Genomic DNA, 17,694 nt, shown 5'->3' on the forward strand with positions numbered 1-17,694 from the left:
AAATGGCCTCCTTAATTGGATCATTTGAGTAGCCAGCACACCTGTGCAGGTATGGCATGACATGATAGGCAGCTGCCTTGATAGCGGGTGGGTGCTGAATGTTCCTAATTGACAAAATAAGATTAATGCTTATGAAGAAATATAAAATCTCATCCCTTCCCCAATATCGCGCCACACCCCTACCCCTTAATTCCCTGGTTGAACTTGATGGACATATGTCTTTTTTCGACCGTACTAACTATGTAACTATGTAACATAACATGGGGGGGGGGGGGGTCTCCTGGCTGTTCACACAGGTGTGTCATTGCTGTACATTGACCATGCATTGCTTCTGTGGTATTGCAAAGGCAAAGACAAATGCTTCCAGCCATCCATTGCACTAATGGATTGGTCATCAGCTGGCTGTCTATGTCCCGCATCAATATAGACCAAAGTACAGAGGGTTAGGCTATGCTATTGTGCACCTACCTGATGCATCAGAAGGTGCGAGGCCCTTGCTAAATTCTGTGCACAGACTTTGAGATCTATACTTTAGACTGTATCTAAACCTGCTCCAACATGGACTGACATTCTGGCCTACTTTCAGCCGATGCGACTTGTCTGTCGCTGAACAGTCGCTTTTTATGTATTCAGCACCTATGTATAATGTTGTAAAAATGCTCTAGAAGCTAAAGTCGCAGAAATGTCACACATATTTGGCCTGCAACTTTCTGTGCGACAAATTCAGACAGGAAAAATCAGTATAAATCCTTAGAAAATTATCCCCCAGTGTCTCCATCTGCTGGCGGTATTGCATAAGCATTGCTGCACTGATGGGGTATGCATTAGACGAAAAAAAAGAAGAAAAAGAAGAATAATACGCCCAGAAAAGAGGCGAAAAGGAGAAAAACGTAAAAAAACGTGAAAAAAAAGTAAGAGGAAGAGAAGGGAAAAAAAGGTGGAAATGGGTTTAAAAGTGATTTCGGCGGAGAAATATATATATATATATATATATATATATATATATATATATATACGCGCACACACACACATATATATAAACGTATTCTCCGTTGAGATATTGCAGCCGCTGCTGTGTCCAGGCCCAGGAGCCTTAGCACTGTGCTGTGATGTCACTCAATACCACTGACATCACTAGGTGTAAACAACATCTCTCCTTTGCTGTGTATGTGACTATGGAGCTGTTTGGTGATGTCGTCTATTATGGCCTTCATAGAAGCAACAGGAGATTGTTGCATCCATCTAGAACCCTCAGAACTACAGTGCTATGATGTCACTCACTTCCACAGGCCTTGCAGAGTGTAAACAACAACAACCCAGCTTTGTTGTGTATGTAACCATAGGGATTTGTGATGTCACCTAGAACCTTCACAGCAGCGACAGCTTTATGAGGAGCATCAGCACTGCTCTGCCTGAGCAGAACCATCACCGCCATAGGTTGTCAAATAACCCGGGTTTAACCCACACAGGTAAGTCCAATGGGGTGCAGGCATGTCCTCTATGCTTACAGCTTCCCGTGGGTGTTGGTTTGATACCGTTTGGGGACAGCCAAGGAGGCATCTGCAGGCAACAAAGGTAGGTGTGTGCTTGTGTGTGTGTTTCCTATGCAGATCCTAAGCCCAGTGTCACATGCAAGTAGGAGGAGTAAGAAGGGTTCCTGGCAAATCCGGGTTATGGATTGCATTTAAAAAGGCCCCGTGGGAGTGCAATGGGCCCCTGTCTTGCTGCTTAGCAATAATGGTATGGGTTTAGGTTCTGCTGTGTGTACTGGTGGTTGACTGCCCCCCAGCCCAGAGTGTGCATGGAAAATTGTCTGGCAGCCTCCCTGACAGCAAGCAGTGATAGTGCCCATGAAGGGCACCTTGTTGGGCCCGCCCCTTTCACGGTTATCGCTTCTCGGCCTTTTGGCTAAGATCAAGTGTAGTATCTGTTCTTATCAGTTTAATATCTGATACGTCCCCTATCTGGGGACCATATATTAAATGGATTTTTGAGAACGGGGGCCGATTTCGAAGCTTGCTTCCGTCGCCCTATGCATTGACCCGATATGGCAGTATCTTCGGGTACAGTGCACCACCCCCTTACAGGGTTAAAAAGAAAGATTCCTACTTTCATTGCTACCTGCTTGCTGGCTAGCCAGCTAGCCAGCCCTGTGGGCCTTGCTGCTGCTGCAGCCAAAAAACAAAAGGTGGTGCTGCTGCTGCTTCTGCTGCTTCTGCTTCTGCTTGTGTCTGGCCGCTGTTGGAGCGTCCAGGCACAGGACTTCTGCTGCTGCTGACTAAATGGCCTCCTTAATTGGATCATTTGAGTAGCCAGCACACCTGTGCAGGTAGGGCATGACATGATAGGCAGCTGCCTTGATAGCGGGTGGGTGCTGAATGTTCCTAATTGACAAAATAAGATTAATGCTTATGAAGAAATATAAAATCTCATCCCTTCCCCAATATCGCGCCACACCCCTACCCCTTAATTCCCTGGTTGAACTTGATGGACATATGTCTTTTTTCGACCGTACTAACTATGTAACTATGTAACATAACATGGGGGGGGGGGGGGTCTCCTGGCTGTTCACACAGGTGTGTCATTGCTGTACATTGACCATGCATTGCTTCTGTGGTATTGCAAAGGCAAAGACAAATGCTTCCAGCCATCCATTGCACTAATGGATTGGTCATCAGCTGGCTGTCTATGTCCCGCATCAATATAGACCAAAGTACAGAGGGTTAGGCTATGCTATTGTGCACCTACCTGATGCATCAGAAGGTGCGAGGCCCTTGCTAAATTCTGTGCACAGACTTTGAGATCTATACTTTAGACTGTATCTAAACCTGCTCCAACATGGACTGACATTCTGGCCTACTTTCAGCCGATGCGACTTGTCTGTCGCTGAACAGTCGCTTTTTATGTATTCAGCACCTATGTATAATGTTGTAAAAATGCTCTAGAAGCTAAAGTCGCAGAAATGTCACACATATTTGGCCTGCAACTTTCTGTGCGACAAATTCAGACAGGAAAAATCAGTATAAATCCTTAGAAAATTATCCCCCAGTGTCTCCATCTGCTGGCGGTATTGAATAAGCATTGCTGCACTGATGGGGTATGCATTAGACGAAAAAAAAGAAGAAAAAGAAGAATAATACGCCCAGAAAAGAGGCGAAAAGGAGAAAAACGTAAAAAAACGTGAAAAAAAAGTAAGAGGAAGAGAAGGGAAAAAAAGGTGGAAATGGGTTTAAAAGTGATTTCGGCGGAGAAATATATATATATATATATATATATATATATATATATATATACGCGCACACACACACATATATATAAACGTATTCCCCGTTGAGATATTGCAGCCGCTGCTGTGTCCAGGCCCAGGAGCCTTAGCACTGTGCTGTGATGTCACTCAATACCACTGACATCACTAGGTGTAAACAACATCTCTCCTTTGCTGTGTATGTGACTATGGAGCTGTTTGGTGATGTCGTCTATTATGGCCTTCATAGAAGCAACAGGAGATTGTTGCATCCATCTAGAACCCTCAGAACTACAGTGCTATGATGTCACTCATTTCCACAGGCCTTGCAGAGTGTAAACAACAACAACCCAGCTTTGTTGTGTATGTAACCATAGGGATTTGTGATGTCACCTAGAACCTTCACAGCAGCGACAGCTTTATGAGGAGCATCAGCACTGCTCTGCCTGAGCAGAACCATCACCGCCATAGGTTGTCAAATAACCCGGGTTTAACCCACACAGGTAAGTCCAATGGGGTGCAGGCATGTCCTCTATGCTTACAGCTTCCCGTGGGTGTTGGTTTGATACCGTTTGGGGACAGCCAAGGAGGCATCTGCAGGCAACAAAGGTAGGTGTGTGCTTGTGTGTGTGTTTCCTATGCAGATCCTAAGCCCAGTGTCACATGCAAGTAGGAGGAGTAAGAAGGGTTCCTGGCAAATCCGGGTTATGGATTGCATTTAAAAAGGCCCCGTGGGAGTGCAATGGGCCCCTGTCTTGCTGCTTAGCAATAATGGTATGGGTTTAGGTTCTGCTGTGTGTACTGGTGGTTGACTGCCCCCCAGCCCAGAGTGTGCATGGAAAATTGTCTGGCAGCCTCCCTGACAGCAAGCAGTGATAGTGCCCATGAAGGGCACCTTGTTGGGCCCGCCCCTTTCACGGTTATCGCTTCTCGGCCTTTTGGCTAAGATCACGTGTGGATTTCTGTGCGTGGTTTGGGTTGAAAGGAGTGGTGATCGGGGCCCTCTTTACGGGGGGCCCTGGATTGTTGCTGAGCTGCGATCGTGGGTTTTACCTGCAAAAATGAGCGAGAAGGCGCGTGGACTTGAGGACACGGTGCGGATCTACGTTCCTGGCGAGCACCGGGGGACGATCGGACTTGACCAAATCGTTGTGGAGATTCTTCGCAAGCTTGATTACCTACAGGTATGGAATGTATTGGCTATACAGGATTTTCCTAGGCAAGGAATTTATGATATTACTTTTTGTGGTTCTGAGATTTGCCAGAGAGTCTATATGGATCTTGAAGAAATGAAGAGGAAAAGTGAGCCTGCTATAATGAAGAAGATTAAAGTGGAACCGTTATTTATGAATACAACAAAGGTAGTAATTGTCCACATGTATAATCCTAAGGTTTCTGATGAAATGGTTACAAACTTTTTGTTCCGGTATTGCGAGGAAGTGAAATTTATAGGAAGACTTAAGAACAAGTTTGGGTACTTTAATTGTAAGAGAAAGTTTATTGTAAAATTTAAAAAAGATGAAGGAATGCAAGATGGAAGGAAGAGCATACCACAGGTGTTTTCTATCGGAGGAGAGAGAGGTTTCTGCTTTTATGAAGGCCAGTTGCAATATTGTAGAAAGTGCCATGCCTATGGCCATGTGCAGGATTATTGCCCTGAGAAAGGAGAATGTTGCAGAAATTGTGGGAAAACTGGTCATGAAGCAAGTATTTGTACAGAGAAGAAGACATGTGATATCTGTGGAAGTGAGGAACATTTGGCAAGAGGCTGTGATATGTGGTATAAAAAGAAGAGAAGTTATGCTGATGCAGCTGGGAATAGAGGAGAACAAAGAGAAAAAGGGGGAGGGAGGTTTGTTCCTGGAGTTGGTGAGAGTGTGAGTGTAAGTGTTAATGTGGCACAGGTGGCTGAGGAAAGTTCTGTGATAGTGGAGCACATTAGCACTCAGGAGAGGTCAGGGGAGGAGGGTGTTTCCACTGCTGTGACTGGTGAGGAGACAGGTGTGGGAGGTGAATTTACCTTGGTGAAAAAGAAAAAAGCAAAAAAAGTGAAAGTGGTGGAGAAAATTGAGACAGTGTATGGTGATGTTCTTTCTAGTGAAGAGGCTATGGATGATATTGAATGTCCAAACCCAATTGTGGGGGAGGAGGAGGGAATGGAAGTTGTTGGGTCATCTCAGAGATCTCTAACACCTGGTCAGAGAGTTTCTCGCAGTAAGGAAGAAGAGGAGGAGGAAGATGAGGATGTGCAGGTTGTGAATAAAAGGTGTAAGACAGGGAGCTGGTCTGAGGATCAGGAAGCCCTTGTTCTTGGTAGTGATAATGAAATAGACAGGGACTCTAACATAGGGTCGCCTGATTGTTTTGCAAGTTTACATAGGAAAGTTGAAGGCCAAAATGTTAATTTCTAAGTTAAGATGGATTTTAAAGCATTTGGTTTTCTTTTCCTAGTTATTATGACTTTGGTTGTAACAACTATTAATGTAAGAAGTATTGAGTCTGAAATTAGGAGAGCTGCAATTTTTGATATTCTTGAGAATGTTAGAAGTGATGTGATATGTTTACAGGAGTGTGCAATAAAGTCAGCACCTTATGCAAATGAGTGGAAGTGTGGGCAGTCCTTCTGGTCCACATGTGCAGAAAACAAAAATGAAGGTGTTGGGATTTTATTGCGAAACAGGGACATTAAAGTTTTAAATTGCCAAACTTTAGTACCTGGTCGTTGTATGGTTTTAATTTTTGAGGTTTTGGGCCAGAGGATGAGAATTTTTAATGTGTATGCTCCAGCAGAAAAACAAGCACGTTTGTCTTTTTTAGAGTCCCTTAAGTTTTTTATCCCTGGTCGTGAAGATACTATTATTGTTGGCGATTTTAACTGCATTAGATCCGTCAATGATCGTGAGAGCTCTGCTGAGGTTAGAACTGATATTACTTCCAATGTTTTAAATCAAATTATTCAAGACTTGCATTTTACTGATGTTGGACTGATGGTTAGCACTGATGAAAGATATACGTACATATCAGATAGTGGCCGCTGTAAATCCCGGATCGATTACATCCTGGTCTCTGATGGGATTAAGGTGGTCCGGTGCAATCAAATGATGTCAACTTTCTCAGACCACAAGATGGTGTCGGCTGAGATAAGTGTCACAGAGTCCCTTCATTTTGGGAGGGGGCTCTGGAAATTAAATGTAAGTCTATTGGAAGATGAGGAAGTAATGGCTGGTTTTAATCATGTGTTTTTATCCTGTGTTTCTAAACAACCTGATTTTAGTAATGTCTTAGTGTGGTGGGAATGGGCTAAAGGAGAGTTTTCTAATTTCTTTAAGATGTTTTGCATAAAGAGAGCACAAGAGAAGAGGAGGAGTGATGAAAGGCTTGTATCCCGGTTAGAGACTCTCTATAAGTTTAAACGTGTTGGTGTGGAGGTGGAGGATGAGATTGTTAAGGTGAAGGGGGAGATGAAAAAAAGGTTGTTGGAAAAGGGAAGGAATATTGTATATAAGTCTAAAGTGCAGCACCTAGAAGAAAATGAGCAGTGTACACGGTATTTCTTTAAAAAATGTTTTAATGCTAAAGGTGTTTTTAAATCTGTTTTTACCCCTACGGGGGAAGTTTTTGGAGAGGAGATGGTGAAGGAGATTGGCAGATTTTATGAGACACTCTTTAGTAATAAGAGCAGAGCCAGTGAGACGGAGATGAATGATTATTGTAATATTTTGGAAAATAATGTTCCTGTTGAAAAAGTAGATTTTTTGATTGATGATGTTAGTGAAGGGGAGATCAAGCAGGCCCTGGATAAGATGGCCAAAGGGAAGACACCAGGCTGTGATGGTCTCCCCGCTGAGTTTTATTCCGCGTTCTGGAATATTTTAAGTAAAGAGTTTACACGGGTGGTGCAATATGTTTTTAACTCAGGTGTTTTAGCTGAATCTATGAAGAAAGGGGTCATAACATTAATTCATAAAAAAGGTGATGGCAGAGATCTTAAAAATTGGAGACCTATAACTTTATTAAATTGTGACTACAAGATAATTGCTAAGATTGTGGCTAATAGACTGAGTGATGTAGTGGACCACCTTGTGGGAGAATACCAAGTTTGTGCAGTACCGAAAAGAAAAATAACAGATAATTTATTGCTTTTAAGAGACTCTATTTATTACAGTAACTTTAACAAGAATGCACTGTTTGTTGAGTCCATAGATTTCGAAAAGGCTTATGATAAGGTTGCACATGATTTTATGTTCATTGCTTTAAAACACTTAGGTATTCCAGAAAAGTTATTATCTGTTATTATGAGTTTTTATCATGGGGTGACAAGTCAGATTTTAGTAAATGGGCATGTGGGGCCTGCTTTTAATGTCTTGTCTGGAGTCAGACAGGGATGCCCACTCTCCCCAATTCTGTTTATATGCGTTATAGAGGGCCTGTTGAAGAATGTGCAGAAAGATAAATGTGTGAGTGGTGTTTTTATTCCAGGTAGTGATGGTAGTAAGTTAAAGGTTTTAAGTTATATGGACGATGTGGTTTTTACTTGTACATCCCAAGCAGATCTCAACAGAGTAAATTTGCATGTGAGGATTTTTTGTTGTGTGGCTGGGATGAATGTGAACTGGGGGAAGTGCCAATTATGCAGTTTTGGGAACCAAGAGAATATAGTAGTGGATGGTGTTAAGGAAAAAGAAGACATTGAAGTGCTAGGAGTGATATTTGATAAAGACCTCAAAGGAAAGAAAAGTTATGAGACTTTGGACAGTAAAATTGAGAAGAAGCTATCCTTCTGGAGGTTAAGGAACTTGTCACTTAAAGGGAAAGTTCTTATCATTAAGTCTGTAATCCTACCGCTTCTCTTGTATACGGCTATGGTGCTTCCTCCAGGGAAGTTATGGACTAGGAGAGTCACAAGGAAGCTTTTTGTGTTCTTCTGGGGGTCTAAGATGGAGAAAATGAGAAGAGAAGAAGTGATGAAGAGTATGAATTTGGGCGGATATAACTTTCCAAACATTGATCTGTTTTTAAAGGTGCACTATTTTCTTTTAATTTTTAAATTGATACAGTGCAATAATAGGGCGGCAGACATGAGTAAATACCTTGCAGGATGGTTGTTTTCCAAATGGGGCTGGTGTGAGAGGGATTTGAGGAGACCCATAGCACATGTGATACCTACCTTCTATGTGCTCCTCAGGTCTTTCAATGATCAATTTGGTTTGAGCTCTTTAGGTGAACCTGATAAAAAGAAAATAGAACAAGAAATAAGGAAAAATGAGAGATTATATGAAGTACCATTCTGCACTAATGCTCAGTCTGTGAAGATTTGGAAGTTTTTTAAAGTTATTGGACTATCAAACAGACAAAAAGACGTTAGTTGGATGTCCTTTCATGGCTGCCTCCCAACCCGATCTTTTTTAAATGGAAGAGGTTTGAGAATAAGTGACAGATGCCCAAGAGAGGGTTGTGGAGGTAGAGAAGACTTAGTGCACCTTTATTGGGACTGTTTTTATGCAAAAGAATTTTTTATGTTTTTAAAGAAGTTTTTAATCCAACTCACTGGATATAACAGTTTTTCTTTTGAGAAAGTTTTTATTGGTCAAGATCTTAGTAAAAAGGAAGATACACGTACTAATTGGATTCTTTTTTCTGTTTTTAAAGAGGTTTTATGGGACTCACGCAATTTGCTTGTTTTTAAAAATGTTGTTATTTCTCCGAGGGAATTGAAAAGATTGTTTTTAGGAAGGATTTTTACTATCTTTCTACTGGACAAAAAGAGAATTGGTGAAGAAGAAGCGGAGAAAATCTGGATGCATACACGATGGAAAAATTTATAAGAAGTACGTAAAGGAGAAAGCTGTAAGTTTTTGACCAATTTCTGTGATTGTTTTTGACATGTTTTTTTGTTTTGTTGTTTGGTCACTTTTTCTTGGCACTCGGTTCCCTTAGTTAGTTTTTTCCGTATGATGTTTTTTCAGATATTGTTTTAAGTGACGAGTCTTGGTAGGTGACCTGATGATCGTCCAAACAATAGTCTGTAACTGAGGAAAAAAAAAGAAAAAAAAAAAAAAAAAAAAAAAAAAAATCTGTTCTTATCAGTTTAATATCTGATACGTCCCCTATCTGGGGACCATATATTAAATGGATTTTTGAGAACGGGGGCCGATTTCGAAGCTTGCTTCCGTCGCCCTATGCATTGACCCGATATGGCAGTATCTTCGGGTACAGTGCACCACCCCCTTACAGGGTTAAAAAGAAAGATTCCTACTTTCATTGCTACCTGCTTGCTGGCTAGCCAGCTAGCCAGCCCTGTGGGCCTTGCTGCTGCTGCAGCCAAAAAACAAAAGGTGGTGCTGCTGCTGCTGCTTCTGCTGCTTCTGCTTCTGCTTGTGTCTGGCCGCTGTTGGAGCGTCCAGGCACAGGACTTCTGCTGCTGCTGACTAAATGGCCTCCTTAATTGGATCATTTGAGTAGCCAGCACACCTGTGCAGGTAGGGCATGACATGATAGGCAGCTGCCTTGATAGCGGGTGGGTGCTGAATGTTCCTAATTGACAAAATAAGATTAATGCTTATGAAGAAATATAAAATCTCATCCCTTCCCCAATATCGCGCCACACCCCTACCCCTTAATTCCCTGGTTGAACTTGATGGACATATGTCTTTTTTCGACCGTACTAACTATGTAACTATGTAACATAACATGGGGGGGGGGGGGTCTCCTGGCTGTTCACACAGGTGTGTCATTGCTGTACATTGACCATGCATTGCTTCTGTGGTATTGCAAAGGCAAAGACAAATGCTTCCAGCCATCCATTGCACTAATGGATTGGTCATCAGCTGGCTGTCTATGTCCCGCATCAATATAGACCAAAGTACAGAGGGTTAGGCTATGCTATTGTGCACCTACCTGATGCATCAGAAGGTGCGAGGCCCTTGCTAAATTCTGTGCACAGACTTTGAGATCTATACTTTAGACTGTATCTAAACCTGCTCCAACATGGACTGACATTCTGGCCTACTTTCAGCCGATGCGACTTGTCTGTCGCTGAACAGTCGCTTTTTATGTATTCAGCACCTATGTATAATGTTGTAAAAATGCTCTAGAAGCTAAAGTCGCAGAAATGTCACACATATTTGGCCTGCAACTTTCTGTGCGACAAATTCAGACAGGAAAAATCAGTATAAATCCTTAGAAAATTATCCCCCAGTGTCTCCATCTGCTGGCGGTATTGAATAAGCATTGCTGCACTGATGGGGTATGCATTAGACGAAAAAAAAGAAGAAAAAGAAGAATAATACGCCCAGAAAAGAGGCGAAAAGGAGAAAAACGTAAAAAAACGTGAAAAAAAAGTAAGAGGAAGAGAAGGGAAAAAAAGGTGGAAATGGGTTTAAAAGTGATTTCGGCGGAGAAATATATATATATATATATATATATATATATATATATATATATATACGCGCACACACACACATATATATAAACGTATTCTCCGTTGAGATATTGCAGCCGCTGCTGTGTCCAGGCCCAGGAGCCTTAGCACTGTGCTGTGATGTCACTCAATACCACTGACATCACTAGGTGTAAACAACATCTCTCCTTTGCTGTGTATGTGACTATGGAGCTGTTTGGTGATGTCGTCTATTATGGCCTTCATAGAAGCAACAGGAGATTGTTGCATCCATCTAGAACCCTCAGAACTACAGTGCTATGATGTCACTCACTTCCACAGGCCTTGCAGAGTGTAAACAACAACAACCCAGCTTTGTTGTGTATGTAACCATAGGGATTTGTGATGTCACCTAGAACCTTCACAGCAGCGACAGCTTTATGAGGAGCATCAGCACTGCTCTGCCTGAGCAGAACCATCACCGCCATAGGTTGTCAAATAACCCGGGTTTAACCCACACAGGTAAGTCCAATGGGGTGCAGGCATGTCCTCTATGCTTACAGCTTCCCGTGGGTGTTGGTTTGATACCGTTTGGGGACAGCCAAGGAGGCATCTGCAGGCAACAAAGGTAGGTGTGTGCTTGTGTGTGTGTTTCCTATGCAGATCCTAAGCCCAGTGTCACATGCAAGTAGGAGGAGTAAGAAGGGTTCCTGGCAAATCCGGGTTATGGATTGCATTTAAAAAGGCCCCGTGGGAGTGCAATGGGCCCCTGTCTTGCTGCTTAGCAATAATGGTATGGGTTTAGGTTCTGCTGTGTGTACTGGTGGTTGACTGCCCCCCAGCCCAGAGTGTGCATGGAAAATTGTCTGGCAGCCTCCCTGACAGCAAGCAGTGATAGTGCCCATGAAGGGCACCTTGTTGGGCCCGCCCCTTTCACGGTTATCGCTTCTCGGCCTTTTGGCTAAGGTATAGGGATATACCTTGGCTGATCCGGTTCCTGCTTTTGTGGGTGCTCTGAGACCCCCCTCCTCGGCCCTGGGACATCGCCCTTCGTTGGGCTTAAGTCCCTTGCTGCTATTGGGGAGGGGGCCCACCTCAGTGTAGAGTTGCGATCCCCCTTTGCCTTAGGGACCTAGTGTCTCTTTGGTGCGCTTGATTGTGAGCATGGCGTCAGCCAGTGACGGAGATCCAGGCATGGTACCATCTTATGCCAAGCTCAAGAACTCAGTACGTATATCGTACTTGGAGGACCAGAGAAAGAACCGGGACCTGAAGTACATCGTGGAGCAAGTTCTGCTGGGCGTCTTTGGATTAAGGAAGCATGAGATATTATCCATCCAAGATTATCCGAAAAGAGGAGTATACGATGTTACTTTTACGGAAGGAGGTATTTACAAGGACTTTGTTATACAGATGAAGAAGGTAAGCGGAGATGCCCGCTTGAGTGGAATAAGAATTGTTGAGCACTTTCCCGATGAACTTATGCTTTTAGTTATAAAAATGTACTCTCCATACGTTAAAGAAGATGAAATTGTTGTGTTTTTAAGGAATTTTTGTAAAAAAATTATAAATAGAGGGAAAGTGATGAATGAGTGTGGAATATGGTCCTCTAAGTGGAAGTTTCTGGTTGAGTTCAAAGAAGATCTATTACTCCCAGGACGAAAGGTTATGCCTCCAGCTCGGTTCAAGTTAGGAAATGTAAATGGTGACGTGTTTTTCCCAGGAATGCCCAATTTCTGCAGAGCTTGTAGAAGATATGGACATGATAAAAACGTATGTGAGAGTACATGTACAAATTGTGGCAGCACTGAGCACTCCTCCAGAGAATGCACAAAAGAAAAGAAATGCAGTTTATGTTACAGAGTTGACCATTTGTATGCTTCTTGTCCTCACAGAAACAAAGAGAAACAACAGAGAAGCCAGCCAGACCCCCGTCATATGAACAGAGAAGACAGCAAACCAGAAGAAAACCCAACTGATCAACATGGTGAGTCTGCTACCTCTGATGAAGATGGATATGAGAAACCCTCCAGCATGAAGGTAAGAAGAAAGGAGAAGAAAGCATGGCAGACAGGAGCTCCTCTCTCGCAGCAGAGGGGTAGTAACCTGGATGAAGCTGTCAGCAAGCCTCAGAGTGCCCCCCTGAGGAAGCCAGAAAATGTTGGGGCTAAGAGAAGAAAGACCGGAACAGGAAGAGAAGAGGCGTTTGTGGAAGAAGAGGGGGGGGTAGGGATGCCATCAGGTGTTCCAGCCCCCTCCCCAAGTGAAACAGGCAACTCGTCCATGGTTCCCGACACGGTGGAAGTCGTTGTGCCCGACCAGCTGCCCGGGGTGGCTCCGACAGGTCATCCCGGGGAGGAGATGGACACTGGGCAAGGTGACGGAGACGGGACAACCCCTGTTCCGGCGAAGAGGAATCCTCTCCTTAGTCCCCTACCGGAGGATCTTCAGGAGGAGGTAATGGAGGAGTCAGACGGTAGCAGCTCACCGGAATCTCTGGTGACAGTGAGATCAGAAGGGGAAAATGATAGTTTTGGGGGTCTGGCTGATGAGGATGAGATAGAATGTGCACAAAGATATTGAAAGTGGTCTCTCTGTAACCTTTAATGATGGCGCTCCATGGACTCTCCCTCAATGTGAGGGGCCTTAAGACACACGCAAGAAGAACTGCTATTTTTAATTTTTTATCCTTTTTGTCTGCATCAGTTTTCTTCTTACAGGAATGTGGCATCCCTCACCAAGCATCATACAAGAAATATGAAGAAGACTGGAAGCATGGCCCCTCAGTGTGGTCAGGGTCCAACGCATCTAAATCTGGAGGAGTTGCTATACTTTTTAAGGGTAATGTTAATATAATTTTTAAGCAAGAGATTTTACCAGGAAGGATTTTATTAGTTAAAGCTTTTATAAATGGTTTTACATGGCAGTTTTTAAACTTTTATGGTTCACCTGATAAAAAAGAAAGAGAAGAGATGTTAGAGATTTTACCTCTTTTTATTAATGATTCTTATCCTTTGATTTTAGCTGGGGATTTTAATTGTGTTTTAAGAGGTGAGAAAAGATATTCTCGAGCTACTAGTAGAAATTATGATAAGACATCTAACATTTTAAAAAATATTACTTTAGATTTTAGGCTTATAGATGTTTTTAAAAAATGTAATCCAAATTTACCTGATACTGAAGGCATTACATGGAGTAATGTGAATTGTAGCTCGAGGATTGATTTTATCTTCTCTTCTCAAAATGTTTTACCTGCCAAATGTGAGCTTTTAACTAATATATTTTCTGATCATAAATGTCTTCTATTTGTTTTAAATCCTGTTCCTGGTTTTAAGAGGGGTATTGGTTCATGGAAATTGAACATATCTCTTTTAGAAGATAAAATAATCTTAACAGAATACGCCAATTTTTATAATAAATGTAAAAATAATAGAGACCCAAATATAGATATAAAAGTATGGTGGGAAAATATGAAGAAAAAAACTAAAGATTTTTTTATAAAACAAGGTATCCAAAAAGCTAAAGATAAAAGACATTGTTATGATATTTTAAATACACATCTTCAAACTCTTTTTAAATTGCACAATATAGGGATAGATGTAAAAGATGATATTGTTAACATTAAAAAAGAAATAAAAACATTTTTAAATGAAAAAGGTAAAGAGATCATTTTTAAAGCTAAAATCAAACATATTGAAAATAACGAAAAATGTACAAGATATTTTTTTAAAAAATCTAATCAAAAAAGAGTCCATATCGAAAAACTAGAAGGAGAAGTGGAGATGAATAAAATTTTATTTAAAGTACAATGTTATTATAGGGAACTTTTTAATGAGAAAAAAATAGATGCTAATTTCATGAACGATGCCTTAAACAAAATAGAACGTGTTTTAGAGAATAATTCTCAATCCTTTCTTTTACAGTCTATCCCAGAGAAGGAAATATTGGATACCATAAACAGTTTTAATTTGGGTAAAGTACCAGGGTCTGATGGCCTGCCAATCGAATTTTATAAGGTTTTTTATGAGGTTTTAAAAGATGATCTTTTATCTCTTTTTACAGATGTTTTTAATACCAAGATTTTACCACAGTCATGGAAAATGGGTGAGGTTTCTCTGCTCTTTAAAAAAGGTGATAAAGAGGATATTAGGAATTGGAGACCAATAACCCTTTTAAACGCTGATTATAAAATAATGGCTAAAATATGTGCAAACAGACTAAAAAATGTTATAGATAAATTAATACATAATAATCAAGTGTGTGGTATACCGGGTAGAAACATGTGGGAAAATTTAAACCTCATAAAAGATATAATAGAAGATGCTAAAATAAGGAAAAGTAATTTAGCAATTTTAACAATAGACTTTGAAAAAGCATTTGACAGAGTCTCGCACTGTTTTTTATTTAATGTTTTAAATAAAATGGGCATACCAGAAGGTTTTTTAACGTCACTCAAAGCCTTTTATAATGACTGTTTTAGCAAAATTTTAATTAATGGTTTTAAGACTGAAATGGTTCCTTTAAAATCTGGTGTGAAGCAGGGTTGCCCCCTATCACCCCTTTTATTTATTTGTGCACTAGAGCCACTTTTATGTGTCATAAGAGGTGATAAACAGATCCGTGGGATAAGGCTCCCCGGAGGAAATGGTCTTGAAGCTAAAGTAGTCAGTTATATGGATGATGTAGCAGTGACATGTCAAGATAGCCTGGCACTTAAAAAAACTTTAACACAAATTAACTATTTCTGTTGTGCTTCTGGTTTTAAAGTGAATTTTAACAAGTGCGAGATTTTAAAAGTCGGCAAGCTGGATACAAGAGACATAAAGGTACCGGTAGTAGAAAAAGTAAAAATTTTAGGTGTGTATTTTAATGAATTAAATAATGGAAACGAAAGCTGGGAGCTAACAATGCAAAAGGTGAACCAAAAATTATGTGTATGGAGACTAAGAGACCTTACAATGGAAGGAAAAGTGCTGATTTTAAAGATGGTGATTTTACCTTTGCTTTTATATTTAAGTTTAGTGTTCCCACCTAACACACATATAATACGTAAAGTCTCAAAAGTCTGTTACACCTTTTTTTGGAATTCCAAATATGAGAAGTTAAAAAGAGAAATTGTATCTAAACCTAAAGAGAAAGGGGGGAAAAGTTTTACTGATTTTACTGCGTTCCTTTATACAAAATTCTTTTCATTGTGTCTTAAGAATGTTTTTAAAGACAACTATTGGTCGTTCTTTTTGCGCTATAATGTTGGTAATCTCATGAGACACCATGGTTGGTTTGAAACAGATCTTAAACACCCTTATGCTTTTAACCTCCCTATTACTTATTGTATTTTAGAAAAGATTGTTTCTCTTTTTAAACTGTTTGATTTTAGTAAAGATATTCTAATCGATGGGAAAAAACTTACGAGAGTCATTTTAAACAATATTAACATGTGCCAAGTTGGAAATTTTAATGATGATAAATGTAAAGAAATCTGGAGAATTGTGAACTCATTTTATCTTTTTAACTCACAGAAGGACTTATCCTGGAGCTGCATCCACAGTTGCCTTCCGTGCCGGGCTTTCCAACACCGTAGAGGATTTGCAAGCACAGCAAAGTGTCCAAGAGAGGGATGCCACGAAGAGGAGACTGTTTTACATCTTTTATGGACATGTGATTTTTCTAGAAGGATATGGACTAAAATGCTGCCACTTTTAAACAAAATTGCTGCTATAAAAGACTTGGACTATAATATGGTTTTATATGGGTGTTTGGATTGTCCCGGCGAACAAGAGAAACGGAAGGCATGGCAAATAATAAACTGTGTGAAGGCAGCTCTGTGGAAAAATAGGAATATTTTATTATTTAAAAAGGACATTTTATCTTTCGATGATGTTATTGGAATGATATTAAGTGAAATGTACATCTATCTTTTAATCGATAAACAAAGTGATGAGTTTGCATTCTTAAAATGGCATTTTACCGACTGGCATATGTGAAATTGTAAAATTGTAAGTTTTTTATGTTCCCCTGGTTTTAATGCTATGTAACTATGTAACTATGTTAAAACTTGAAACTTAAATAAAATAGGTGTGTACCTGTGAAGGTGCAGCCAAGTTAAAAAAAAAAAAAATCTGTTCTTATCAGTTTAATATCTGATACGTCCCCTATCTGGGGACCATATATTAAATGGATTTTTGAGAACGGGGGCCGATTTCGAAGCTTGCTTCCGTCGCCCTATGCATTGACCCGATATGGCAGTATCTTCGGGTACAGTGCACCACCCCCTTACAGGGTTAAAAAGAAAGATTCCTACTTTCATTGCTACCTGCTTGCTGGCTAGCCAGCTAGCCAGCCCTGTGGGCCTTGCTGCTGCTGCAGCCAAAAAACAAAAGGTGGTGCTGCTGCTGCTTCTGCTGCTTCTGCTTCTGCTTGTGTCTGGCCGCTGTTGGAGCGTCCAGGCACAGGACTTCTGCTGCTGCTGACTAAATGGCCTCCTTAATTGGATCATTTGAGTAGCCAGCACACCTGTGCAGGTAGGGCATGACATGATAGGCAGCTGCCTTGATAGCGGGTGGGTGCTGAATGTTCCTAATTGACAAAATAAGATTAATGCTTATGAAGAAATATAAAATCTCATCCCTTCCCCAATATCGCGCCACACCCCTACCCCTTGATTCCCTGGTTGAACTTGATGGACATATGTCTTTTTTTGACCGTACTAACTATGTAACTATGTAACATAACATGGGGGGGGGGGGTCTCCTGGCTGTTCACACAGGTGTGTCATTGCTGTACATTGACCATGCATTGCTTCTGTGGTATTGCAAAGGCAAAGACAAATGCTTCCAGCCATCCATTGCACTAATGGATTGGTCATCAGCTGGCTGTCTATGTCCCGCATCAATATAGACCAAAGTACAGAGGGTTAGGCTATGCTATTGTGCACCTACCTGATGCATCAGAAGGTGCGAGGCCCTTGCTAAATTCTGTGCACAGACTTTGAGATCTATACTTTAGACTGTATCTAAACCTGCTCCAACATGGACTGACATTCTGGCCTACTTTCAGCCGATGCGACTTGTCT

General features: G+C 41.1%; 1 protein-coding gene, 2 non-coding genes and 1 pseudogene across 5 annotated transcripts; all 4 read left to right on the top strand.

Annotated features, from left to right (window-relative positions):
- The first annotated feature begins 1,888 nt into the window (after window positions 1–1,888).
- On the top strand, window positions 1,889–2,079 carry LOC130346041 (U2 spliceosomal RNA). The gene has a single exon (XR_008884424.1). It is a non-coding gene; the product is annotated as a U2 spliceosomal RNA (small nuclear RNA).
- Window positions 2,080–9,262: 7,183 nt separating this feature from the next.
- LOC130346049 (U2 spliceosomal RNA) lies at window positions 9,263–9,470 on the top strand (annotated as a pseudogene).
- Window positions 9,471–11,571: 2,101 nt separating this feature from the next.
- LOC130346001 (uncharacterized) lies at window positions 11,572–16,353 on the top strand. 3 transcript variants are annotated; one of them, XM_056554516.1, is made up of 6 exons: window positions 11,572–13,079; window positions 13,329–13,463; window positions 14,546–14,594; window positions 14,685–14,726; window positions 15,390–15,479; window positions 16,142–16,353. In XM_056554516.1, exons 1-6 carry the CDS (start codon window positions 11,787–11,789, stop codon window positions 16,201–16,203), a joined length of 1,671 nt encoding a protein of 556 aa, XP_056410491.1. In that variant the 5' UTR covers window positions 11,572–11,786; the 3' UTR covers window positions 16,204–16,353. The 3 variants fall into 3 exon arrangements, 1 of the variants encoding a protein (XP_056410491.1); XR_008884387.1 differs by lacking the exons at window positions 14,546–14,594; window positions 14,685–14,726 and having other exon boundaries at window positions 15,390–15,448; window positions 16,142–16,203; XR_008884386.1 differs by lacking the exons at window positions 14,546–14,594; window positions 14,685–14,726 and having other exon boundaries at window positions 16,142–16,181.
- A 348-nt stretch (window positions 16,354–16,701) lies between these two features.
- On the top strand, window positions 16,702–16,893 carry LOC130346048 (U2 spliceosomal RNA). Its single transcript, XR_008884429.1, has one exon. It is a non-coding gene; the product is annotated as a U2 spliceosomal RNA (small nuclear RNA).
- The last annotated feature ends 801 nt before the right edge of the window (window positions 16,894–17,694 follow it).

The sequence above is a fragment of the Hyla sarda genome, unplaced genomic scaffold (assembly GCF_029499605.1).
Source record: "Hyla sarda isolate aHylSar1 unplaced genomic scaffold, aHylSar1.hap1 scaffold_771, whole genome shotgun sequence".
NCBI classification, from domain to species: Eukaryota; Metazoa; Chordata; class Amphibia; order Anura; family Hylidae; genus Hyla; species Hyla sarda.

Bases quoted from the DNA above. Each gene is read 5' to 3' on its own strand.
- LOC130346001 (XM_056554516.1), top strand. From the start codon at position 11,787: ATGGCGTCAGCCAGTGACGGAGATCCAGGCATGGTACCATCTTATGCC. The intron at 13,080-13,328 runs GTAATGGAGGAG...TGTCTGCATCAG, and splicing joins CGGAGGATCTTCAGGAGGAG to TTTTCTTCTTACAGGAATGT. The intron at 14,595-14,684 runs GTAAAGTACCAG...CTCTTTTTACAG, and splicing joins CATAAACAGTTTTAATTTGG to ATGTTTTTAATACCAAGATT.